This window comes from Pollachius pollachius, assembly GCF_949987615.1.
Source record: "Pollachius pollachius genome assembly, chromosome: 10".
Lineage (NCBI taxonomy): Eukaryota > Metazoa > Chordata > Actinopteri > Gadiformes > Gadidae > Pollachius > Pollachius pollachius.
In genome coordinates, this window is record NC_136943.1 from 20,479,158 (window position 1) to 20,503,059 (window position 23,902).

General features: G+C 45.1%; 2 protein-coding genes across 4 annotated transcripts; both read right to left on the minus strand.

Annotated features, from left to right (window-relative positions):
* Window positions 1-881: 881 nt before the first annotated feature.
* Window positions 882-14,564, minus strand: smad5 (SMAD family member 5). Of its 2 annotated transcripts, none has more exons than XM_079744925.1 (7): window positions 13,897-14,564; window positions 8,614-9,642; window positions 6,629-6,910; window positions 4,868-4,978; window positions 2,925-3,146; window positions 2,573-2,829; window positions 882-2,369 (listed from the first exon to the last, which is right to left on the minus strand). In XM_079744925.1, the coding sequence occupies exons 2-7, from the start codon at window positions 9,014-9,016 to the stop codon at window positions 2,226-2,228; spliced, it is 1,419 nt and encodes a 472-aa protein (XP_079601051.1). In that variant the 5' UTR covers window positions 9,017-9,642; window positions 13,897-14,564; the 3' UTR covers window positions 882-2,225. The 2 variants fall into 2 exon arrangements, with proteins under 2 accessions (XP_079601051.1, XP_079601052.1); XM_079744926.1 differs by lacking the exon at window positions 13,897-14,564 and adding an exon at window positions 13,259-13,431.
* Window positions 14,565-15,877: 1,313 nt separating this feature from the next.
* ap1ar (adaptor related protein complex 1 associated regulatory protein) lies at window positions 15,878-23,128 on the minus strand. 2 transcript variants are annotated; one of them, XR_013812154.1, is made up of 11 exons: window positions 22,955-23,128; window positions 22,017-22,065; window positions 21,872-21,898; window positions 21,459-21,484; window positions 21,110-21,206; window positions 20,769-20,867; window positions 19,749-19,813; window positions 19,251-19,330; window positions 18,783-18,905; window positions 17,267-18,194; window positions 15,878-16,785 (listed from the first exon to the last, which is right to left on the minus strand). XR_013812154.1 is itself a non-coding variant. In XM_079744696.1 (10 exons), the coding sequence occupies exons 1-10, from the start codon at window positions 23,023-23,025 to the stop codon at window positions 17,926-17,928; spliced, it is 906 nt and encodes a 301-aa protein (XP_079600822.1). In that variant the 5' UTR covers window positions 23,026-23,128; the 3' UTR covers window positions 15,878-17,925. The 2 variants fall into 2 exon arrangements, 1 of the variants encoding a protein (XP_079600822.1); XM_079744696.1 differs by having other exon boundaries at window positions 15,878-18,194.
* Window positions 23,129-23,902: the final 774 nt, after the last annotated feature.

Here is a 23,902-nt window from a genome sequence, read left to right on the forward strand (position 1 = left end):
TGTGTTTTGTGGCGGTGATTCGCGTTCGGGTATTACGGTAAATACCGACGTGGACCAATAGGAAGTTGTACAACTCGAACGACTTTCTCTTCCCCCCCCCCCCCCCCCCCCCTCGTGATAGTAGCCGCCCATTGGGCAATGTTTCCAGACCTATACTGGAATGACTGGGAATTTTATAAAAAAGACGATCGTCTATTGATAACAGTATGAAACATAGACAGATGCGATTATATGAGTTGTTTTTTTTTTATACTTACGCAATATAAACGGAAAAAATACAGATCATCGCATGTCGTGGATTGCAGCGATAGGCGCCATGGTTGCGTCATTAAGCACACGCTCAGATTACATATAAGGGCAATTTATTATGCTTAGTTGGGGCATTGTTAGAGTAATGCTTAGTTAATTATTAAATTAAAGCAATTTTGAAAAATGAAAACTAAGAAAGCATATATAAAATTAAGCTTGTAACACAAATCTGTAATGGGAAATTGAGCCTTTTGCAATAACTAGGAAAAGTATTACATATTGTACGAGTCATGTTTCCTCATATGCCAGCAATACTTAACTTCTAGTTATACATCATTATGTACTGGGTGAAGCATTGAGTAACAGTGACAGATTTGGCTCTACACATTGTCTTGATGGAGGTTAATGTGCCAAACTTCAGTAACGTGTTATTTGAACCCCATGTGAATCTTACTACCATTACCATGAGGTTCAAAAGGTATAGAATTATACTTATTTTCCAAGTAACCAAATGGTGATAAATATCTGGCATTCCACACAATTCATAAGATCTTTGTTTGTGATCTATCCTATATACACTCCAATATACTTTCTAAAATCAAGCAAAACAAAGTAAAAAAATAATTACAGGAACAAATGGTCATCGATAACAAATAACCTGTTTATTTTATTGTGCTAATGAAGTCTGTTATGCTGTTGTACCCACACCTACATTTTGTATGCCTTCACAAGAGAAATTAAATAAAGTCCACAAATGCACAATCTTGTTAATACAGTGAGTATGAAAGTACAGTCACTCATTCACTTGAACATGAAAGTACAAAGAGACTTGGCAAGTCATTTCCATTATATCACAAAAGACTACTTCTATTGCAATAGATGTAACATTCATCAGTTTATTAGCTCATGGCATGTTACAACATGCTCAGCCATGGTTCTCCCATATCAAAGACTGTCAGGTGCCAAACATACTTTATTGAAAAGGCCGTCCCTCCGTTTCTAGCAGTAGAGACTATAAAAAAGGAAGCATTTGGGAAATCCGAGTCTAGTAGGAAACAATTATTTCTATAAATCACATGTCCATATCAGACTTTTAGACAAAGTATGGAAAATGAAAGTGTGCTGTAAAATTCCATTGATGCCTAATAGGGAGAAGAATAATCTGTCTTTTAAAAACTACACAGATAAATCATTTGTGGGAGAGAAAAAAAACAGTAAAAACTGAACCGCGGTCGGACACAGGCCGGGAGCTGGGCCCTGAAGTTCGGCTGTTGGTCGGTAGTGTCTTGGAGCAGTAGTGTGTCCTTGTCATTGCTGCTACGCGGGCCCTTCCTTTGTCTGCAGGGGAGGCTTCTTTCGCTCCCCTGCAGCGGTACTCGCTTATCAAAACAACTGGATCCAGGCGGCTGCTGCTGCTGCTTCTCTAGCCAGACTTAAGATTCCCTCCCACAGTAAGTGTAAACAGTTCAGCCGTTAAAAAACTAAAAAAAAGACTCAACCAGTATCATTTCGACTCATCGCCACGTCCCACCATGTTAAAACAAGAAGTGTTTCCCCTAGCTTTACACAGCACATGGTTTAAAACCTTTACACCCACCTTTTTAAAACACATTCACATGTAGTGTGGTGAAATATCAGTCCAGATTTGCCATATTATTTATTTCAATTAATGAAAACACAAAAGATGAGATTAAATGTGAATCTATTGGTAGGTTTGGTATTGGATTTTTTTGTTCAATTATTGTTTTGTTTGTTTTAAACATCAAGTATTTGTCCTGCTACTGGGTAGGCTGACGGAGAGAGCATACTGTGTCCTCAAACATTTTAAGGCACAGAAAATAGGTGGTGATGGCGATGGGTCAGAACAGCACCAATACTGTCCTTTATATACCTTAAATTATAAATCAGCAAAAACACTTAAAAATAAATGTTAAAAAAAAGTGAACAGGAACCCCCGAGCTCCCCAGGGATCCTCATTAGGACACGGAGGAGATGGGGTTCAGAGGCGACCCCATTTGTGTCAGCACCTTGTCCAGCCACTGCAGGGGCCCGTGCAGGTGCACCTCAATCCAGCAGGGGGTGCTAGTGACATCCTGACGGTGGTACTCCGCTCCCCAGCCCTGTGAAATGAAGCAGAAATAAGATCAGTTGGAGAACACTAGTAAAAACCTGAAACAACCTTGATACAGACTACGGTACAATCCAATAATGCCCTAAATTACAAGACGCACGCGTGTGATTGACCGATTACTTGACACACTATGTGTGTCAAGTATGCCGATCCTCACACATCCTCATACAGCATGAAGTATTTCAAAGGCACCTTGACGAAGCTCATCCTGATGGTGCACATCTTGGTGAGCTCGTAGACCGCCTCGAAGCCGTGGTTGACCGACTGGGCCAGCAGCTGGGCGAACTCCTGGTTGTTGAAGATCTTGAGGCTGCAGCCGCTGGGGATCTTGCACACGGTGGTGGTGTGGAAGCCGTGATGGTAGTTGCAGTTGCGGCTCTGGACGAAGATGCTGGTGTCGCTGAGGCACTCTGCATACACCTCGCCCCCGACGTAGTACAGGTGCACACCTGGAGCAGGGAGCAAGGAGAGGCTACAGCATCAGCAACGGCAGCACACAGAGTGACCGTCGTTTCACGCGGTGGTCTCCGGAAGCGGGCGCTACCTTTGCCGATGTGCCGGCGGGTGTTCTCGATGGTGGAGTTGCGGTTGACGTTGGACAGCAGGCCGAGGCAGAAGCGGTTCTTGTTGTTGGAGGGGTCGGTGAAGCCGTCCACCAGCACGCTGGTGGAGGAGGCGTGGTAGGCCTCGCCCACGCGGTTGTTGAGCTCGTAGTAGACGATGGAGCACCAGTGGCTGGGTTCCTCGTACTCCACCGGCTGTACGTCTGGGGAGCGGTCGGAGAGGAGCACAGTGTGAGCCTGACTTTTGGTTGATCTTTGGTTAGAAATTAGTAAATTGTCAATATCCCCGTCTCAATAATATCCTAACGCTCCAACACTTGGTTTTAACCACTCCAACCTAGCCACCTAGTTGTCACATTTCTACCATGGTATGGTGGTAGTGCAGTATGGCCAGCTAATCCTGGTTCCTTGGGATAGCAGTAGTATCACAGAACTCATATCGGCTGAGTTCCAAAAGGCTGTGTGGCGGATCACCTCGCGCTTCCTGACAAGATCAGATGTTTGTAAGTACACAAGACATAGACATATCAAGCCACCGCATGACCACATAATCAAACTTGATGGGCTACATAGTCTGATGGTTGTGATTCGTCAGATCATCAACATCACCCTTAACGATGCTGAAGCCTCACTGCTGCTGCAGTTATATACTGCTCCATTATTGTGCAACCGTTGGGGCTCAGAGCTCAAGGAAAAGGTTGGCAATCCAGCCCTGGAATTGGATATGAACAATGATCCCCAGAGGGAAGAGCGATATTGGAATGATGATTCATCCATTTGTCATGGCAAAGGTCTTAATACGTTTGCATTTATAATATCTGTAAAAGCTATTTACAAGTCTGACTTTCTTCACCCCTCTAGCTCAGTACTAAGCTGCTTTGGAAGAGCCACTACCACAAGAGGTTGCATCAGAATGCAGTAGAAACACTGATGTTGTTTTGATGCAAAAATCTTTTTTTTTGCTCTAAATTGAAGTCCTACACAAAGAAGCAAAGCATTCTAGGGTCATGTCACATTATGCTAATAACAAGTTGCAGACAAGCAGTTGGCACGTGATTAAGACCAGCACTAATTAAAAATCACTTGTTTAGATTAGTTTATGGCCAAAAGGCAGAGGTGAAGTGAGGAGACTGCTTTTCCTCATCCCTTCTTGAAATGATTCAACAAGTCTTTGGTGTGCAGTCATCGGAGGCAGATGTAGAGTCCCGCAGAACGTGAAGAGACACATGTCGACCATCTACCCGTTACAAATCAATTTAATCTTGCTCTGACAAGAGCCCAAACCAGAAGATGAGCAACGGCTGATGGCGTGGCTCCCATTACAAGGCTCCACAGGGAAGGGCCCAGTCCAGGCCGAGTTCCACGGACCACCGCCATGACATTCTGGACCGTCAACACAAGACGGGAATGTTTGTAAAAATGCCAAACAAAACCACAAAAGCACCACAGCAACTGTTCCAAGATGTTGAGGCTTTATAAGTTATGTGCTTTGTATCTGATGCAGAGTCAAGTCAAGAGGTCGCCAGACAGGCCGCATGTCAGGATTGTAGAACAGCAACACCAGACACACTGAATCAGGACATTCCAGATGAGACTCTGGACCGCCTCAGACCACGTGCTGATGGAGCTGATCACATCTGTACCGTTTTGTCTGCCCTCCTCTCACAAGAGAGATCTGACCTGTTATTTGGAACTCACCCACAGACTACCCAAGCGCTAGTGGGAAAAGTAATATATTAAATTATACCTCCTAAAATGCTTGCATTTAACTCGACATCCTTAAAATGACATCCGCCACTCAGAGACCAGTCAAACTGGCTAATGTCTAACATTCTTATCCAAATAAAGTGTTTTGCTATCTCAGCAGGACCGACGTCCACCATAGCATGATAAGGGTTGGGGATATGGGCCTCAGGTCTCTCACCTCCTCTGGGCATGTTCAGAGGCACCACGGTGGTGCTGCTGGTCTCCATGGACTGGCTGTCTGGGCCCATCTGCTCATCAGGAGGCATGTACGCTGGGGGCGGGGTGTCAGCTGAAACACACACATCACACACTTAAGAGGAGACAGTTGTTGCTGCGGGCATATGGTAGCCTTCAATCTCGAACACGCGCGCACCCCCACCTTCCCCTCCGGATATGGTGTCAGATTTAACACATCCGTCACTTGCTGAAGCAACCGTTCCCGGCAGAAGTGTAACTAGAGATTTTTCAAAGCTCCCTCGGGAAGAAGCAGTTGTTTGGACAAATAAACGGCGCTAAACGGATCCGAATGCTAATCAGTGGCAGAGGCAATTCTACACAAATTAAGTCCCACTGGGACTGTAAGCTGATGCCATTAAAGCACAGCATCTCTCTGCCTGATGACGGAAGAGGGCCGCATCAGCAGATCTGGCCCCCAGCAGAGTACAACAATGCCCCCACACACTGCCACACAGACACCCACACACTCAGCATCACAAGTGTTAATGGTTCATTTAGTTTGAGCACTTAAGAGGGAGCCATCTGGTTCGCTGGTCAAACAAGGCCATATAAGCCATCCTTAGTCATTTGTTGCACATCAAACCAGGCCGTAAAGATGTCCTCTGAGGTCATGGTAAATCCCTGGTCAGCTCCAAATTTTGTGTTTTTTCCCAATATAAATGAACCAGCATTTTATAAATTTGGGAAAGCTTTGAAGCACAATTGAGTATTTTTTTTCCAATAATCTAGAGGGCGCCAAATTAAGTACCGAAAACTGCAACCAAAAATATAAGGCCAAATATTGCACACATATTGTGTTAAATACGTCATAGGCAACCATCAGCGATCAGGGAGTGAAATGCTAGACTATTGAGTGGACTGTGCTTGTATGAGACTAACTTTTAGACTGCTCCCGCCTTAATTCTGACCCAGCGAGCATCTCTTCTGATTTGCTTAGGGATCTATGTGTGCACTACCAGCGTTGTTATAGCGCCCCCACAGGTGAGTGAAGTCAACTCTTCAAAAAGTCACAGACTCCTGCGTAGGGAGGGAGTGGCTTTGTTTACGTTGATTCCCAACACATGCTCTTTCCTGCTATCCCTTCCAACACAAATATTAGCTAGAGCAGCCCGTATATACGGTTTACTTCAGTTTTATAATCAACATTGCGTCTACTTTTAAATGGAGGGTGCAGCACCACGCCATGGCTTGCCTCCCTTTCCAACATTTTGTTGTGGGAAACATTTCTACGCCCAAACTCCCTGATAAAATACAGCACATTTTTAATCAAGCAAATTAATAGGATTAGTTTTGTAATAGAATTTCCTTGAACAATTTGATTCATGAAACACTACAAAGAAATGGGTTGAATAAATAAAAACATACATGTACTTAGTATTGGGCTTGTGTTTGGTGAAACTTGCCTCTGGATTTCAAGGTTGGCTCATCCTCAACAAGTTTCAAAGGTTTTTGTAGCCTCGAGAACCAAACCCCAGCTGCTACCGAATCTAAGTTAGGAGCTGGATCCCGCCGGAGGTAAGGGCCCCACCCTGACCTCCTGCGGGATCATCAGCATCTTTACGCCTTTACCCAGAGGAGGTGTGTGGTGAGAGTGTCTCAGTGCAGCCGTGTGCGTGCATCTGTGTGCGTGCATGAATGTGTGCGTCTGTGTGTGCGTGTGTGTGTGCATGCGTGCATGCATGCGTGCGTGTGTGCTGCATACCAGGGAGCTGGAATGGACTGGAAGGGCCCGAGCTGGCGGGGGAGTTGGGGTAGGTCCCGCTGCCGGCCGGAGACGACGGGTAGGGGGAGTTGGGGGAGACGGGGAAGGACCCCCCACCCCCGCCGCTGCTGCTGCCGGCGCTGTGCGGCTGCTGGAACGACTCGGGGAAGGTGGCGTTCAGGGGCATGTGCGGCTCGTTGTGGGTGAGGTTGCGGAACTGCACCAGGAGGCTGTGCTGCGGGTTGAACTCGCTGTGGCGCGGCACCAGCACCGGAGGAAGCACTGGGGGGGAAACAGAAACAAGACGACTGAGTAACGCATCATCCATCATCAGGCGGGGGCGGGCCAGCGGCAGAGCGCCTGAACATGTGGAGACTATGGCTGCGACTTTATTATTTTAAGAACAGGTTTTGTTCGACTCATCAATTTGGTCTATCAACGCCGTACAGAATAGAAAATGGAGTCCATGGCCAGGCAGCCTTATGAATACCAATTCCTCATGTTCTTCCAAAGTATCTCTCTTCATACAGCGTCAAGAACATTTGAGTGTGTGGAGGAAACCGCGAGCACACACACAAGGGTTTGTTTACTTCTGTTGCCCTGGCGTTATTTAATAAAGCTGTTAGACATCACAGTGACAAATCTGCTGAGCAGAGCAGCAGGACAGCCACTGGTTGAAATTTGTTTTTGGAGAAAAGAAAATGGCACATATCTGCTGTTGGTTGGTCAGATTATTATGCTCAGAAGGAAAGATATTGTTGCTTTTGGCCCATTTTCCTGTGATCCATAACTTAATTATGCTATTTATAACATTGACACTATTTCTTTGTGCAAAATATGTCCAGACGGTTTATTTTTCATATAAAAAAATGAAACAATATTTCGTGGCACATGACACAGCCATGATTAAATTCCTTCCAGGCCGTAAAGGCCTCGGTGAATGCTTATCTAGTTGGAGACGTGAGGCAGGCCCAACCTCGCTTTGAGTTGGCCATCACCAAGCTTATCATAGAGACTTTGCACGTCTTCATCCAAGGCCACACTGCCATAACCAGCCAGTGACAAACTTCAGTTTGTTGAAATGTCTTCCTACCCAACTGGTCAGTAGCGAGCCAGCAACACCCGGGGGAGATGGCAACAGACAATAGCCACAGCCAACATCAGGGGTGCTTTAGCTAGTGTTGCTTTAGCGAGCATTGCTTGAGCTAAAGTTACATACTATCGTCTGTGGTGGATAGTGTGAGCAAGGGAGAGATAGGGAGCTGGTGATGGCAGCATTGGCGGGAAAAGCTTTTGGCGGAAGAGTGGAATAGACATTTAGAAAGCCTCTTTAAGCGGCCACACCCCAGCTGAAGTGCCCGAGCCATATAATCCAATTAGACCAGAAAAAAAGAAAAAGACAAGCGAGTTGTATTGATTTCCTAAGATGGGCCCGGGATGGGCTGGAATGGAGCAGTGTGATTGAGAATCTCTTAACAGGGCCCCGGCTGCAGCCCTGAGCTGTAGGCAGACCCACTCTAGGGCCGCTCTCTGAGAGAGCGCAACCAGAGATAATAAAATAACGAGGAATATTATGGATTAAAGTGCGCTCCTCATTAACCCAACGTTTACTGTAGCCGTTCTTGCCCGTGTTAAATTGATTCAATTAGAACCCCTAAAGAGACGGCGATATTGTCAAGACGCAAAGTATCCATCGCTTGCTTCATGCTATACTTCCTACACAAAGCTAAGGATGGTCACCAAAACACAACCTTCACTACTTTCTGAAGAGAATCTGGGTCATGTTCAAAAATAGAACAAAATAAAAAAGACAAGCAGCCTTTCTCTCTCTGTGTGTGTGTGTGTGTGTGTGTGTGTGTGTGTGTGTGTGTGTGTGTGTGTGTGTGTGTGTGTGTGTGTGTGTGTCAACAGCAGTCATCCACAAAGAATGTCCTTACTGTAGCCCATGTTAGAGCCTCCATTCTACACAGCGTGTCATGACCTACCAGGACTCTCCACCCTCTTGTAGTGGTAGGGGTTGATGCAGACCTCCTTCTGTTTGGAGCCAAACGGGAACTCGCACACCTCCAGCGGCTTGAGCTCGTGGTGGGACTGCAGGTCGGGCCAGCGCCACACACGGCAGTAGATGACGTGGGGAAGCCCCTTCCGGTGGGACACCTGAAGCCGGCCGTCTAGCGAGCGCGGGATGGTGACACACTTGCTGGGCTGCCCGGGGCTGCTCAGGGCCTTCTCCAGGTCCTCCATGGCGCCCTTCTTCTTCTTCAGCTTCTTCACCAGCGCGTCCACCGCCTTCTCGGCCCACTTCTCCTCCTCGTCGCCCTGCTTCCAGCCCAGCAGCCGTTTGACTGCCGGGCTGGTGAAGGAGAACAGGCTGGACATCGAGGTCATGCCGGCGGGCTCCAGGGGGGCGGGCGGGCGGGGCAGCGGGGAGACCGGGCTAGCGGGCCCGATTGATGCGGCCTCGTGGCGGGTCCAGGTATGTAGCACCAAGGTGACGCCCGTCAGACTACAGTCAGGCAGGCTTCAGCAGTCGATTCGGGGAAATGTGCGTGCGTGTATCAGAGGGCCCCGCGGAGACGACGGGCCAGGTGGGTGGGTCCGGGAGGGGCGGGGCATGGGGTCACGTAGCAGGGTCTCTTGCCTCTGGTCCGACCAAGGCCAGGAAGCCCAGGGAGGGACGGGAGGCAGCAAGCAGGACGCAGCTGCCGCCGCTCAGGAAGGGCCCGCAGCCGGCTGGAGGGGCAGGGTCAGCACCAGCCTGCACAGGGAGGGGAGTGTGTGTGTGTGTGTGGGAGGAGGGGGGAGGGCAATTCGGGACGCAAAGGGATGAGCTTCAGAGGGCCGTGGTGTGTCCTACTAAACACAATACCCTCGGCGAGAGGACAAAAAAATAAAAATAAAGGAAAAAGTGAGGATGTGTCCTCATGCAACTTCTCCTCGTCTCTCCTGCTGTCCCTTTGTTCTGATTGGACCAACGGTACCCTCCTCTCTCAGTGCTCTAGCACACGTGTTTCCTGTAGAATGACGACATGAGAGGAAAAGCATTAAAACATATTGATAAAGGCAATGTTGCCATGATTGGCCTCACACATGTGATGTTGGTGATCAATAAAGTGTAGAAAAGAAGAACAGCCCTCATAACAGCCCGTTTCCCATGGTTGTAACAAGAGGGTGACTCAGTTATGACACGATTGTATTTTACCAATCATAAAACAGTCATGCATACGGAAAGTCCAACTCATGCAATCTTTTAGCCTTGGCCTTACCGGGCATTGAGTTCGAAATGCAGTATTCGCACAAATTTAATCCTTGCCAGCATTGTCAAACCATTACAGCACTAGAACGGTGCACTATTTGAGAAGCGCTGCCTCATTAGCCATCAAGGTGAACTAGCGTTGCGACAGAAAGGCACTTCCTCAAAACCAACTGGGTAAAAGTCAGGTAGCACGACGTCGACGCCACTCCGAACAACGCTCTATTCAATCAAACTCTACAGATAAAGGAGGGGTCTGCCTGGAGCCAGTCCCCCAGGCAGGTCGACCAGCGGCCCAGACAAAGGACAGGACAGATGCGGCGGGGGGGACAGGCGACCGGCTGTATCCTGCTCCCAGGAGCGGCCGCAGCTGTGCCGCGGCTCGCCTGTGAAGAGGGGGACGCTGGCCGGCCCCCGAGGAGGATGTGACCACAAAGGGCTGCTTCCTCCGCCGGCCCATCTCTTCCCTCCATTCCAGTGCACAGCTGTCCCGTCGGCGTGGCAGGCCGCTCTCACGCCTCATTGTTCTGCAGGAAGCCAGGAGGAAGCCTCCCTAAAGTAGGACAGCGAGCTCCAAACAAAACAATGTCCGTCGCTTCCCCCGTGTCCTCCAAAACACTAATATCGACACACTTATTTGTAACAAAGGACAGGCCCACGGAGGAGGCACGCTGTATTCCCATTGAGTCACCATTTCCTAGTACAGGCAGGGTGCTGTGATGAGGGGAAAATTGGTCGAATGAGTCCAATAACAGCACCCAGTGTTGACACAATAGCAGAGTTAGGACTTCGATACCTGCCTAAATACCGATACTGAAACGATACCATGGCAAAAACCTACAACATCAGGAGTGCAGAGCTCCTCCCAGGAGGTGTGTTTAGTAGTTTGTGTTCAACCTGCTATAGTGCACTACTAAGAAGGTGCAGAGTGATCATCATGGGGTTGAGCTTCAAGTTTTATTTGTTAGTTTGTTCTTTCTTGTTAGTTTCTTTATATGTTTAGGTGCGTTTTTGGCCATGAATATGTTTTTATAGCAAGAATTATATGATTATTGTAAATAATTAGATCACGGTCAGTGTCATTCAAGCGTTTACATGCAATGCAGTAATCTGTCCCCTACCCTTATACTTGAGTTTTTGGTTTTCGACACAAACTCTTTACTTTTTCACACATGGTAGTTTCTTTGTTATAAATTGCAAGAAATATCAATCACAATGTGCATTACACAATCGAAATGGTTGATTTGACCCCATGGTGTAGTCATGTCTGTCACCCAAGGGGCAGTGGAGGGCTGAGCTGCGGGAGTACTTTCGAAGGAAGCTTGAAAATGATGATGAGTGAATACTCTCCGGTGCACGCATACATTTGGCAAAGCAGGACATTGAAAATATCCTGTGTTTTGCAGTCATATTGCAGTCATACCGTAATATTTTGTAGTCTTTTGCTAATTATCAGTTTACCCGCCTGGACTACTTCGGATTGTTACGAGCAACAAACGCAGTCATATCATTCGGTTTTGATCGATTTTTATAGTTGTCCCACTTGATGTTCAGTGAATTAAATAAGCAGAGCGATTCAGACTGAGACAACGTGCCATCAGTTTATAGAGTAACTTGCAAAAAAGGCCTCTGGTTCTCAAATGAAAGCTAGCATGCACATGAGAAAATAATAACTGATGACATGCCCACAATGTCTGCAGGGAGTGAATTCAAAGCGATGAACACCCATACACACACACACACACACACACACACACACTTAAAGTACCTCTACTAATAAAATGGATATTGTACCAGTTTAAATGGCATGGTATTGTTATCTGGTTCCAGTATCGGTATACCGTGCATCATTAGTCACACCCAGAACCAAAGTACTGATCCAAAGAACCCTATCAGATAACATTCACACCAAGATGATTATCTGCCAGTCACACCTATTGCAAAATAGAAATGTAAACCATAAGTCCCACCACAACGACATCCATACAGACAGGATGTATTTTAAAAGATATAAACCTTTGAACTTGTAGGCTCTGGCAGGTAGGTTATACAAGTACAACCAAAAAACAAATGTCTTTATCATTAAGAATAATGATCAAGTAAAGGATACTTGTATGCAAACAGTACACTGAGGGCAACTCAACATGCCTAAGGCTTACACTAACATTATTAGAGTTGTTCCGATAGCTATACCAGTATCGGAAATCCCTCCGATACTGCCTAAAATGCAGTACCGGGTATCGGCGAGTATGCACAATTATGTGCCGTTCTGATCCTGTGACTAGCTTATTTACTACACAGAAAAAGAACATCACAAACAGGTGCAGTGTTGTGCTGCATTCATTAATGTTTGGAGGTGGGAAGTTGGAAAACGCATACCAAGTCAGAATAACATGGATGCTTACGTTAAACTACAAGGATACAAAGTTTTATAATGAATTATCTCGTTTGACTGACAAAATAGATAATAAAGGAAAGTTCTAAAGAAGTCATTCTCTGTACTTTTACATTAACATTACGTTAGACTTCTTTCATGCGTTCTTTCATGAGTTTGTAATTTTTTTTGACAGTAAGTGAACCGACCATACATTCCCATCATCCTAAGAGAACCTTTCAGCAAGCGCAAGTAGCATTAGTAGTTACAATGCCAGATGCTGTTGTGTTTGTTTGTGTTTTACAAATGGTTCAACCTGAGCCCGGCCATACAATAATCATACCAATCATTCCAAATCCATAGAGGGTTAGTAGTATAAAACTGCTAAATAAATTAATTATATATATCCCCAAAACAAATAATACTCAGTATCAACCAATACTCAAGTTTATGAATTGGAATAGGGATACCGCTCTGTAGAACCATCCAATACCCCTCTGAACAGTAGAACCATCCAATACCCCTCTGACCAGTAGAACCATCCAATACCCCTCTGACCAGTAGAACCATCATCCCATACCCCTCTGACCAGTAGAACCATCCCATACCCCTCTGACCAGTAGAACCATCCCAGACCCATCTGACCTGTAGAACCATCCCAGACCCCTCCGACCAGTAGAACCATCATCCCATACCCCTCTGACTAGTAGAACCATCATCCCATACCCCTCTGACCAGTAGAACCATCCCATACCCCTCTGACCAGTAGAACCATCCCATACCCATCTGACCTGTAGAACCATCCCATACCCCTCCGACCAGTAGAACCATCCCATACCCCTGACCAGTAGAACCATCCCATACCCCTCTGACCAGTAGAACCATCCCATACCCCTCTAACCTGTAGAACCATCCCATACCCTCTGACCAGTAGAACCATCCCATACCCTCTGACCAGTAGAACCATCCCATACCCTCTGAACAGCAGAACCATGGCACACACCTCTGACCCGAGGGGAGAAGGGTCCGGAACTCCAAGACCATGGAAGATGATCCGTGACAATTCACAAAATCAAAAAAGGAGAACGTCAAAAATAACTAGTACAATGCCAAAAATATTAAACGTTTCCCTTTCTTAAAGGATAGCGGTAAGGTCATCCAGACCACCGCGGTAAACAGTAAGACCAAAACCAGGAGCCAAACACAGCGGTGGCTAACTAGCCTAGCTACTAAAACACGCCAATATCAACATTATCTACGGTGTTCAGAGACCGCCAAACTCCATCAACTTTTAGCCGGAGTACTTTAGCAGTCTTACCCGTTTATCAGACACCGTCTACCTCTCGTCTAAGTACAAAAATAAACTTTTTGACCCTACATTGGATAACTTGCCCCCTTCCTCCTCCTCCTCCTCCATTCCACAGAAACTTTTCCGACCGCTTCGCTGTGCTAACAGAGCTAACGGAGCTAGCGTTAGCTCCATGTAGTTAGCTCTGCAAAGCGGTCGGTCCAGCTAGCTCCATGGAGCTAACAGAGCTAACGCTAGCCTCGCACAGCGCAGGGACGAGTTGGGACCCCGAGGATGTACCAGTAATCCGCAATTTTACAACTTGAACACACACAAAACGTTGAACAACATACCGTCATATGTACACCAAACGACCCTGAGTGAGTCCACTTGTGGTTAATGATTGTCCCGGGTTAGTTTGTCTTATAAGAGCCGTGTCTGGTGTCCCAGCTCTCCCCCTTCAGTGAGCCATGCCATGTCCTGGAAGAGCAGCCGACTGGAGATGCGGAGCAGCGCGTATCCTTCCGCCGCACGCATGAGAAACTAGACCTTTCTTTGATGTGCTATAGTTTTGCTTTCGTTGCCCTAATAATGTCCGTTGTAATTTGCTTGAAAGAGTAACCAATACAAAATAATAGAAGTACATTTTGAATTTGGTAAAACAAGAAACTGAGAAGGTATGTTATGATTAAAGTTTCCGTCAAAGTACTTTTCACCTGCATAGATGCATATTATAAGTACGTGTGTGTGCGCGTGTGCGTGTGCGTGTGTGTGTGCGTGTGTGTGTGTGTGTGTGTGTGTGTGTGTGTGTGTGTGTGTGTGTGTGTGTGTGTGTGTGTGTGTGTCTGCAGCTCGACTCAGATCAATGCGATTACATTACAAACCTAGTAATATTAAAGGATATCATTTGGGTTCTTTCATGGTGGTCGTGCTGCGCCACGGGAGCGTCTCCCCGTCCGCGGCTCCGCTCTGTCTGGAGCGCTGCAGAGCTATATTGTTAGGCAGATGTCAAGAAAGTCCTCAGTCATTGAAACATCAATCACGGTTAGCATTGGTTTCCGAACTGGCTGTAGACATCCTTAACCGTTTCATTCTTTACATGTGAAATCAGTGGAAAAGATTTCGGCTATGTGTCTCCTATCAATCTTCCGATTCCATGTGAAAACACAGTCTGCAAGTCATAAATTCCACCACTAGTAGGAAACCTAAACATGTTTTGGTTGACCGGCACAATCTCGTTTTTATTGTACGAAGTTACCACATAATAATTAACTTTAAAAACACAGTTTAGATTGATTGCAATAATCAACCTAATCGTAGTACTATTCTATAAATATAAGAGGCAGTAGGCCCATACCCCTTAATACTGGCTACATAAACAGATAAAGACAGCAAGAGATCTCCAAAGTGTCACTTTGTATAATGCTTATTTTAAATTGTTACATAACTTTTAAACCCATAGCTTGTATGCCAAACTTGCTGATAAAACTATTTAAAAAAGAGAGAAATTGGATAAGGTGCGATCAAAACTCCCTTTCCCAAAGCGGTGGATTTGAAGAAAAACCGTTAGCAGCACAAAAATGTAACTCCAACAGACTCCAAACCTAATAGCTTGTGTTTAGCCCGAGGCTTTTGTCAGGCCCGCGCCTGGTTAGACTTCCAGCAGTAGGATCCCATCATGCTGCGGCTGCCATTCATCAACCACAATGGTTTGGACACGTCTCAGTCACATCTCCTGGACCGCTGCAAGGGCTTTTTAAATCAGGTTGTGCGGAAGCATCCAATGTGAGGTGAAACCCAAGATAAAGACCCTTCAACCTGCCGCTGTGGTTTGCTCAATACAAACCGACCGTCTAATGTTTACAGTCATGCTGATGCATGGTCTATGTTAACCTTACAATATACACCGCGACAAAGTCATGAGTTATTTGGACTGTTAAAATGACACAACAGGCCTCAATTCCACCATGCTTGATCATTGATTATGAATAGTTGAGGGATGTGCCTTACATCGGAATAACTTTAAAAGCCCTCATACCTCGAATGCTATGGTTGCAGAAGACTATTGCCCAGGACTGCAGACTAGAGCTTTGTATTTTATAGACTCCAGATATATGAATTTATAAATCTAATCTACATCTAAACGCCAAAACGTATAAGACCAATAATCGATGCCAGTATGAGGTAATGAGAGTACTGCCAATAACAACTTAACTTGACTTATTAAAGAAAAGAAAAAGTATCTGGGTGCTATTGCATTCCCCACATCCCTAGTCTGTTGCATTAAAAGCCTAATTCCAATAACATCTTCATTTATTGTGATTTACTGTCAGCATTGTGTACTAACGCTAAGTGTGACAAGGAATACAAAGTACATTCTTGTATACAGAAAAACTATAAGAACCAAAAGGTCAAACCTGTCAAGAAGTGAATGTGTTTCCTAATGATAAAATACAGAGTACACACCATCTTTACAAACATGCTATTAAATAGTGACTGTGTTGCCTGCCTGAAAACCAAGCAATTCACTACAAAAGGAAGCACAATTCAATCTCGTCAGGTCACTTGCATTAGAAGAGAAAGGGGGGTCCTGTAAGAGAGCAAATCAAAAGCTAAGACATGCACCTCATCTGCCTGCGTTAGTGTTTGTGCAATCCCAATGTTAAATCATCGACTTTAATTTGACTTTGTAGCTGGTAATCACATGGTTAACAAAGATAACCAAAGGTTTTAAATACAATTTAAATTGATCAGGATATTGTGAGAAATGAGGCCTTAACCTTTAAATCATTCATTTAAACTTAAAAGTAATATATTCCCCCACATAAACATATCACTCTCACATTATGATACACAATAACCAAGTTATAGCCCAGATGTAAATCACACTTGATGAAATGTCCAACGATGACTTTGTATCCTGCTGTTAAGCTGGGCTAGAAAGGCGAAGGTGAAATGCCCATGAATCGCTCTGTAGCAGCAGATTGATATCTCCCAACTCTACGTTCCTTACAGAAGCTCAATGGAGGCATCAGCTAGAATGTCCTGGAATGAAACCAGATAGAAAATCCATCCGTATGATCAGATATGCAGACAATCAAACGTACCTCAGAAATAATAATACTATTAAATATTAAGAAAATAAATGGTTGTACATTTATTTTGTCCAGCAAACCCATTTTAGCAGGTCCAGTGTAAAGTCTGGGGTTGTTTGGTGGTTCATCCCCACTGCTGGAAAAAGTCTGCATCGTAGCAACGTGATGATTAACAATGTGGAAATAAATGCAAGACATGAACTATTCCTATTCAAACAAAGCATTTTGCTCCCTACTATCTAGATATACTATAAAGATATAGAAATAGAGCAATCGTTCACTAGTAAACATGGTACGCTGTATTCAAACTCTCTGTAGCAACATTACAGAACAGAGAAGTATTACAGTATAGATGTTTAATGGAATCAAGTATGCAAGATCTACCCCGGACACTTTGGATAGGGAGACATGGAGACAGTTCCACATCGGCAATCAATCAGTATCACTTATTGTGATCCAAACTAACTTGAATCACATAACGAAACAAAATGACCTTTTGAGGTTCTATTTAAATGTTTAAAAACATGGGATGTTTAGGTTGGTCCTGACCCCCTTCCACAGTCCAGACTCACACAGGCTCAGAGGACCAGGTTTACAGTCAGCTAAGGTAATCCCAGTCATCGATTACCTTAAAGCCTGCTAGGCGACTGAAGAGGAGGCCCAGAGGAAAGCACGCAGAGCAATCCGGACACGTCTATTAAAACAATTCATTCTACACAATGCATTTAACAGTAACAATGCATGATAAAAGTTGACAAGGAAAATGTGGTCCCCGAAATCCCTTAACTTTTTCGGTAGCTGATAATAAGGACGCAATGTGGAAATGTACAAAGAAAGATTTGTGGGAAAATCACAGCGTTAGAAAATGTTGATGTCTGGACAATCTTTGATTAAATAGAGTAAGGTTTTGCACTTCATGGAAAAGTATTGAAATTAAACCAAAACAAACGCTGAGGATAGAAGACTGATTTGATATTTCAAAGCAGTCATGCTCTTTGTCCTTTACTTGAGTTTTCCCTCCGATGGTTATTGAACATGTTATGTTACAATACATGAAAAGGTAGAGCAATGAAGTAAAGTAAAGGCACTGAAACTAGGTGTATGACGCTTGAGCCACACAGACGTTCTCTGTTTGTGTTCCACACGTACCCAAGACAGAAAATAAGCATTTGAAATGCGGAGGAATCAGGATCTGATTGGTCCAGGCAAAAGAAGCTGGTGGGGGCCCCCTCCACGCCCAGAGGGCCCCGCATGGAAAGCACTTTTAAAAGGGGGCGGGGCCGGACACTATCTGCCCTGGCCGTCCAATTGGATGCTTCCGTCACTCTCAGTGGGTGTGTCCAGAACAGGGTTGACGAACCCCTCGAACTCAGAGTCCTCGTTGTCCTCGGCGTGCGCGCCGCTCACAAAGTCGTTCTCCCACTCCAGCCCCGTGGAGTCCTCCGAGGCCGACGGGGGCCCGCTGTGGGCCGGCCGGGCCCCCGGGCGGAGGGCCGCCCGCAGGATGTCCTCCTCGGTCCGGGACCGCTCCCACGCCGGGATGGAGCGGTTCATCCCTGCAAAGGTCAAGGAAAAGTCGTCAGCCTTTTTTAAGATTTATTTTTGCATTTTTATGCTCGATGATAGAGTGAGATAGACGGTATAGGACGGTATGGCAGAGAGAGGGGAGGAGATGCAGCAAAGGATGGCAGGCAGGAATCGAGCCTGGTCGCTGCGGTCAGGACTAAGCCTTAATGGTACGCTGTGCCCGGCGGTGTCCCAGGTTGTCAGCTTGGGGGAGAGAAATGCAGACGGGTGACCGTGAGTCTCAAAGGGTTTGGTAATTCTCTCTCTCTCTCTCTCTCTCTATTTGTAGTGACATTTAGCAGACGCTTTTATCCAAAGCGACTTACAATAAGTACATTTGTGTGAGTGAGCGAGTGAGTAATGCGAGTCTAAAAGATTATTAAAAGGCTTTGACAGTAAATAGCAGACATGACCTCCCTCCATTCTTCCCAGAACTGCAACAAAAGAGGCGGTAAATTTCTGACCCATGAATCATGGTTCTTACTGGACATGGAATGGCAGGCAGTGACACACACACACACACACACACACCACCCCCCCCCCCCCCCCCGCTTTGCATGGCAGGTACACAAACACACCTTCCTCGTCCTCCCACTCCAGGTCCAGCGAGGTGCCGTCGTCGTTGGTGGAGCGCGTCTTGGTGTTGAAGTCCCAGCTGCTCTCTGTGTTAGGCGTCACCACGTTGGTCTCCGACGACAGCCCTGACCAGAGAACGCATGGTGAGAGTCGAGGTGTCCCTGAGCAAGGCACCTAGCCCTAACTGCTCTCGACGAGCTGGCTGCCGCCTTGCATGGCTGACACCGCTGTCAGTGTGTGAATGTTAGGCAGTATTGTAGAGCGCTTTCAGTGGCCACTGGGTACAAGAGCGCTGTATAAATGCACTCCATTTACCGTTTAATACCAGGACAACAAAAACACACGTCAAGCCAGAATGATCTTTCTTTATACATGAATAATAATTGAATGTATACAAATATGCATATAATGACATAAAGTAACCATTCATAATAAATACAGTGTGTGAAAGGCCTTCATGGCTGACTCACTGCTGCTTCTGAAGGCCTCCGACTGGGCCTTTACATTCTGTATGTAGGCGTCAAAGTCCTCTCCATGGGCGTGCACCTGTCTGAAGTGAGACGGGCGAGCCCAGAGCACAGCGGCACATGAGTAACGGCAGGCGGGTTGGTGCAGCCCCTGAGTCACCAGCACAGTGACAGCAGTATTGACACAGAGGGTACCACCGCTACGACCCGGCAGACCCAGAGTCAGCCAGCACCTTGACACTACCACTGTCTCTGCTGCTGTAATCAGAATACTACATCTAGTTATTATTAAAAGTGCTCACAACACCTTGTCCTTCATGGTCAACTCTAGTCAATAACTGGGACTGGGAGGAGCCCAAGGTGTTAAATGTGGTTATGGAGGAAAAATCTGCATTTCGTAAGAAGACATCTGAGAAAAGGATAAGGAATAACGTGCTGTGATTGCAAAAATGACGAGAATAATGCAAAGTCCTAATTCGATTAGGAAGTGATAGGACATACTTCCTTTGTTGAGCTTCACTCACGGCACCATCAGCCTTGCCCCTGGGCCTTTTAGCAACCCGTTGCTAAGAAATACACAACAGAACACAAGTTAAAACAAAACAAGGACCCAACATTTTAGATGCTTTTTGTTGGAGAACAGATTTTCATTAATGGGTCTTTGTACAAAATGTTCTGCAGAATGAAGGAATGAGTGCAAGAAAAAGCGGTGGGGTGTAGCATTGAAAACAAGTATCAAAACTAAAAACAAAAGAATGGCTCATTGCTGTACAATATTGGTTTCATTTCAGTTGCAATATAAACAGAAAAGTCTTTCCTTATTTTCTTGCATCGGCAATTCAATTATTTAGTTCTTTTTTTTTTTTTAAATGCATGTAAAAATTATGCAGAAATTAGCAGTCAGTTATAGCTGCCGAGCCAGTGTTAGTTTCAGAATGTTTAAAGAGTAACTACACACAATTTATCAAGATGAAACCAGCAGGATTTTAGCTTTAGCATTTCTGGCATGTAGTTACTCAGTAGCTGTTAGTTAGAATGTAGTTACTCTGTAGCCGTGAGTTAGCATGTAGTTAACTGAGTGACCAGTAATTGGTATAAGTACACAATTTGGCAAACACCGGGCAACATGAAGCAGCTAGGGGCCAGAAGCTAGCAAACAGAAGATGGCGTACAGAAGCTAGTGTACAGAAGCAAGTGAACAGGTGCTATCGTACAGTAGCTAGTGTACAGGTGCTAGTGTACAGAAGCTAGTGTACAGGTGTTAGTGTACAGGGGTTAGCGTACAGAAGCTATCGTACAGTTGTTAGCGTACAGAAGCTAGTGTACAGGTGCTAGTGTACAGAAGCTAGTGTACAGGTCCTAGCATACAGAAGCTAGTGTACAGGTCCTAGCATACAAAAGCTAGTGTACAGGTGCTAGTGTACAGGTGTTAGCGTACAGAAGCTATCGTACAGTTGTTAGCGTACAGAAGCTAGCGTACAGGAGCTAGCGTACTGAAGCTAGCGTACAATACCACCTCACCTCCTGTAATATTCGCTCTCGTGCCACCCTCGCGGCTTCCCGCTGGGCGGCATTTCTAGCCTCCTCTTCTAGCCTTAACTTCTCCTCTTGTGTCGCTAACTACATAGAAATAACAAAATACAAACAAAAAAGCAGAAACAGAACAAACGACAACAAAAAAAAGGTTAAATTAATACAAACAAAAAACCGAATGCTTGCAAAGAATAAAGCTAAACACATAAAATAAAATGATGGCGTCACGATTGTTTTCTATAGATGGTAAATTGAACACGATGGCTTTTAAACCACTGAGTGCACTGCCTTATAAACAAGAGGAAACAACCACAACATCAAACCCTTACCTCTGCTTGTATCTTTTGGTCTATTAAAATTTGCTGGTCTGATATTGCAGTGTATTGGTGATCTTTGAGGTGTTTGATTTCATCTTCGTTGATGGGCCTTGGATTAAAATAAGATAAAATGACAGTACAATAATACAGTATCTCAAAAGTGGATGAAACGCTGGACGTTTATAGGTTATGGAGGAGGGTAAAAATGCAGGAAAGGAGAGTGAGAGGTGTGGTGGGGACATTTTGCAAGTCACAGATAGATTACAATGCATGTTTTGAAACCAAAGTGCTAATCTCAGTGACTGTCTGGGATACTCTGCATTGTACATGCATGCAGATCCATTTCTCGAAGCTTACATACCTCGGACAAGGCTGGGGGCTCTCGGCCTGGAAGGACAGAAAGAGGTGAGGTTAGAGAGCATAGCTTTCCAATATCTCCTTCCTCTCAAGCAACACTCACAGAGAAAGCAACTAGAGCACACTTATTGATCAGTTCTGTCCATTTCTATGTAGCTGGGGAACAGCTAGTGATAGAGACCGGAGCCAAGAATTGTGGCAACCAAAAAGAGTTGAGCTGAACTTTTATAGAACCTGGAAAATGGGCTTACATATTAAGTAAATTCTATGGACTACATGTACAGAGCAGTATGTATGGTGCACTTTCTAAACAGGAAGTACACAAAGCGTCAGAGATCATAGACATATGGCTGAGAATGACAGTGAAAAATTAAACATGAAGTCATTAGTAATGCGATAGCAGCATTTCACACCTACCTCATCACTCTCAACAAGGTTTTCAAACTGAAATAGAAAACGGAGGGAAACATTTGAATAAACACATTAGAAATCATCCATTATACATACATACATACATACATACATACATATTTAAAAGTAACTGCTCGAAATCGGATCATACCTCTATGGTATAATGCTCCCCAGTGGTACTGCTTCTGAAATATTTTGACCTGTGTACACAATAAGAAAAACATAGCATGATCACTATGTCTACAATCAAACAAGATTTGCTAATTAAAGGGAAATTAAGATTGACTTTCCAACAGCTTAATCCCTCTGTCAGGGGAACGGCAAGTATGACTGAACTCGTCAGACTGTCCTTAACAGATTAGTGTCCCCATATGAATCCTAGATTTAGGTAAAAGAACCATCATTAATTTATCGAAATTACACAATTTGTAAATGTAAAAAGAAAAGTCAAATGTGTACAGTGCATCCAATTAATTTGCATCCCATTAGTATTGTCCAAGACGAATGACATGTGCTGTGTGTGTGTGTGTGTGTGTGTGTGTGTGTGTGTGTGTGTGTGTGTGTGTGTGTGTGTGTGTGTCCTGATGAGCTAGAAAAATAGGGACAGACGGCAAACACTGAATAAATAATAAGGAAAGGCAGAGGGGACATGAACAGACAGACGCCAGACTGACCTCAAACAATGAACCCGAAATGCTAACAGAAATCCTAGACGCCTACATGGAAAAACACTGATGTCTGCGTGATCGATACTTGGGATATGATCAAATACCAAGGCAGAATCGTATTCAGTCGTCAAAACCAAACATTGCCCCACAGTCCCATGTTGGTCAATAACAGGGGTGGGGTCGTGGTCCCCCGGCCGGAACACTCACCCTCACCAAGCCCTTTGCACCCCCAGAACTGCCATCGCCTGTCCATTTCTATAACGCAATCTGAATGGATGAAAGGCCCTTTAAATGTCATTGATGCATTGAAAGGCTAGCCGAACCAAGCCTGTAGCTCCCAGCAACTGGTAGCCTAGCTACTGTAGCGTCTACGACCCCCTCGTCTCTCCTCATCCAAGCCCGGGTGATGAGCTCCACCTACCCGCCGCCTCTCTGGATCCGGCTGGCCTCTCTCCGGAAGAACCCGACACATTGCGCCCAGCAGTTACCCATCGCATTGTCGACTACTGCGGTGATCTAGCGGCCAAGCTAGTGCTCTAACCTTATACCGGGAGTACGTTCGGTGTATCAGCCTAAGGAGCAAATCCAAAATACACGTCTGCTCACTTCCGCCTCCCCTTTCTTCTTCGTTGTGATGTACGGTAGTCTTCTAAACATAAATCACTATACCGCCGCCTGGAGTCGGAGGGAGTAGGCCTACTTTAAATAAGTAGTTACAAATAATTGATACAAATAAAGATGTGGAGCTCTTATAACTCTAAACCTTTATGAATATTAATGAAAAGAATAGTATAATGAGTGTGTGTGTGTGTGTGTGTGTGTGTGTGTTGTGTGTGTGTGTGTGTGTGTGTGTGTGTGTGTGTGTGTGTGTGTGTGTGTGTGTGTGTGTGTGTGTGTGTGTGAGAGTGGATGTGTGAGTGTGTTGCTCTCAAAAAGTTTATTGGTGTTTGCGTTTACATGGAAACAGGCAAAACAAATCAACTAATTCATTGAACACAATAATGTACTTGCACATATAGGTCTACACATAGAATTAGGCTGGTTCAAAGTAGATACAGGGAAGACAACAATTATTCAGTAATAAAATACATGTAATAGTTTAATATCCTCCCTCCTCTTATCGCAGGCTGGTGTATTCAATGTATTTGGCCAATTACAACAGCGCTTTCTCTGTGGCTTTTAAACTGAAACCATTTGTTCTGTCTCTATATGCTGTTAGAAATACAGAGGATATGGCCTTTACCACTGAGGTGTAATGGGCCAACACATGATGTTAATTATGGGCATTCCAGACTCATAATGAACGATAAAGATCAGCCTGTATAATCATTTGCAGTATATATCCACTAGATGGCAGTCAACTCGTTTA

Excerpts from the sequence above, each read along its gene's own strand:
- ap1ar (XM_079744696.1), bottom strand. The coding sequence starts at position 23,025 with ATGGGTAACTGCTGGGCGCAATGTGTCGGGTTCTTCCGGAGAGAGGCC. Across the intron at positions 19,331-19,748 it reads AGTGAAGCTCAACAAAGGAA|ACAGGTGCACGCCCATGGAG; the intron begins GTATGTCCTATC and ends GTCTCACTTCAG. Across the intron at positions 18,195-18,782 it reads GGAGTGGGAGGACGAGGAAG|GGATGAACCGCTCCATCCCG; the intron begins GTGTGTTTGTGT and ends TGACCTTTGCAG.
- smad5 (XM_079744925.1), bottom strand. The coding sequence starts at position 9,016 with ATGACCTCGATGTCCAGCCTGTTCTCCTTCACCAGCCCGGCAGTCAAA. Across the intron at positions 2,830-2,924 it reads CCGCCGGCACATCGGCAAAG|GTGTGCACCTGTACTACGTC; the intron begins GTAGCGCCCGCT and ends TCCCTGCTCCAG. Across the intron at positions 2,370-2,572 it reads TCAGGATGAGCTTCGTCAAG|GGCTGGGGAGCGGAGTACCA; the intron begins GTGCCTTTGAAA and ends TTCATTTCACAG.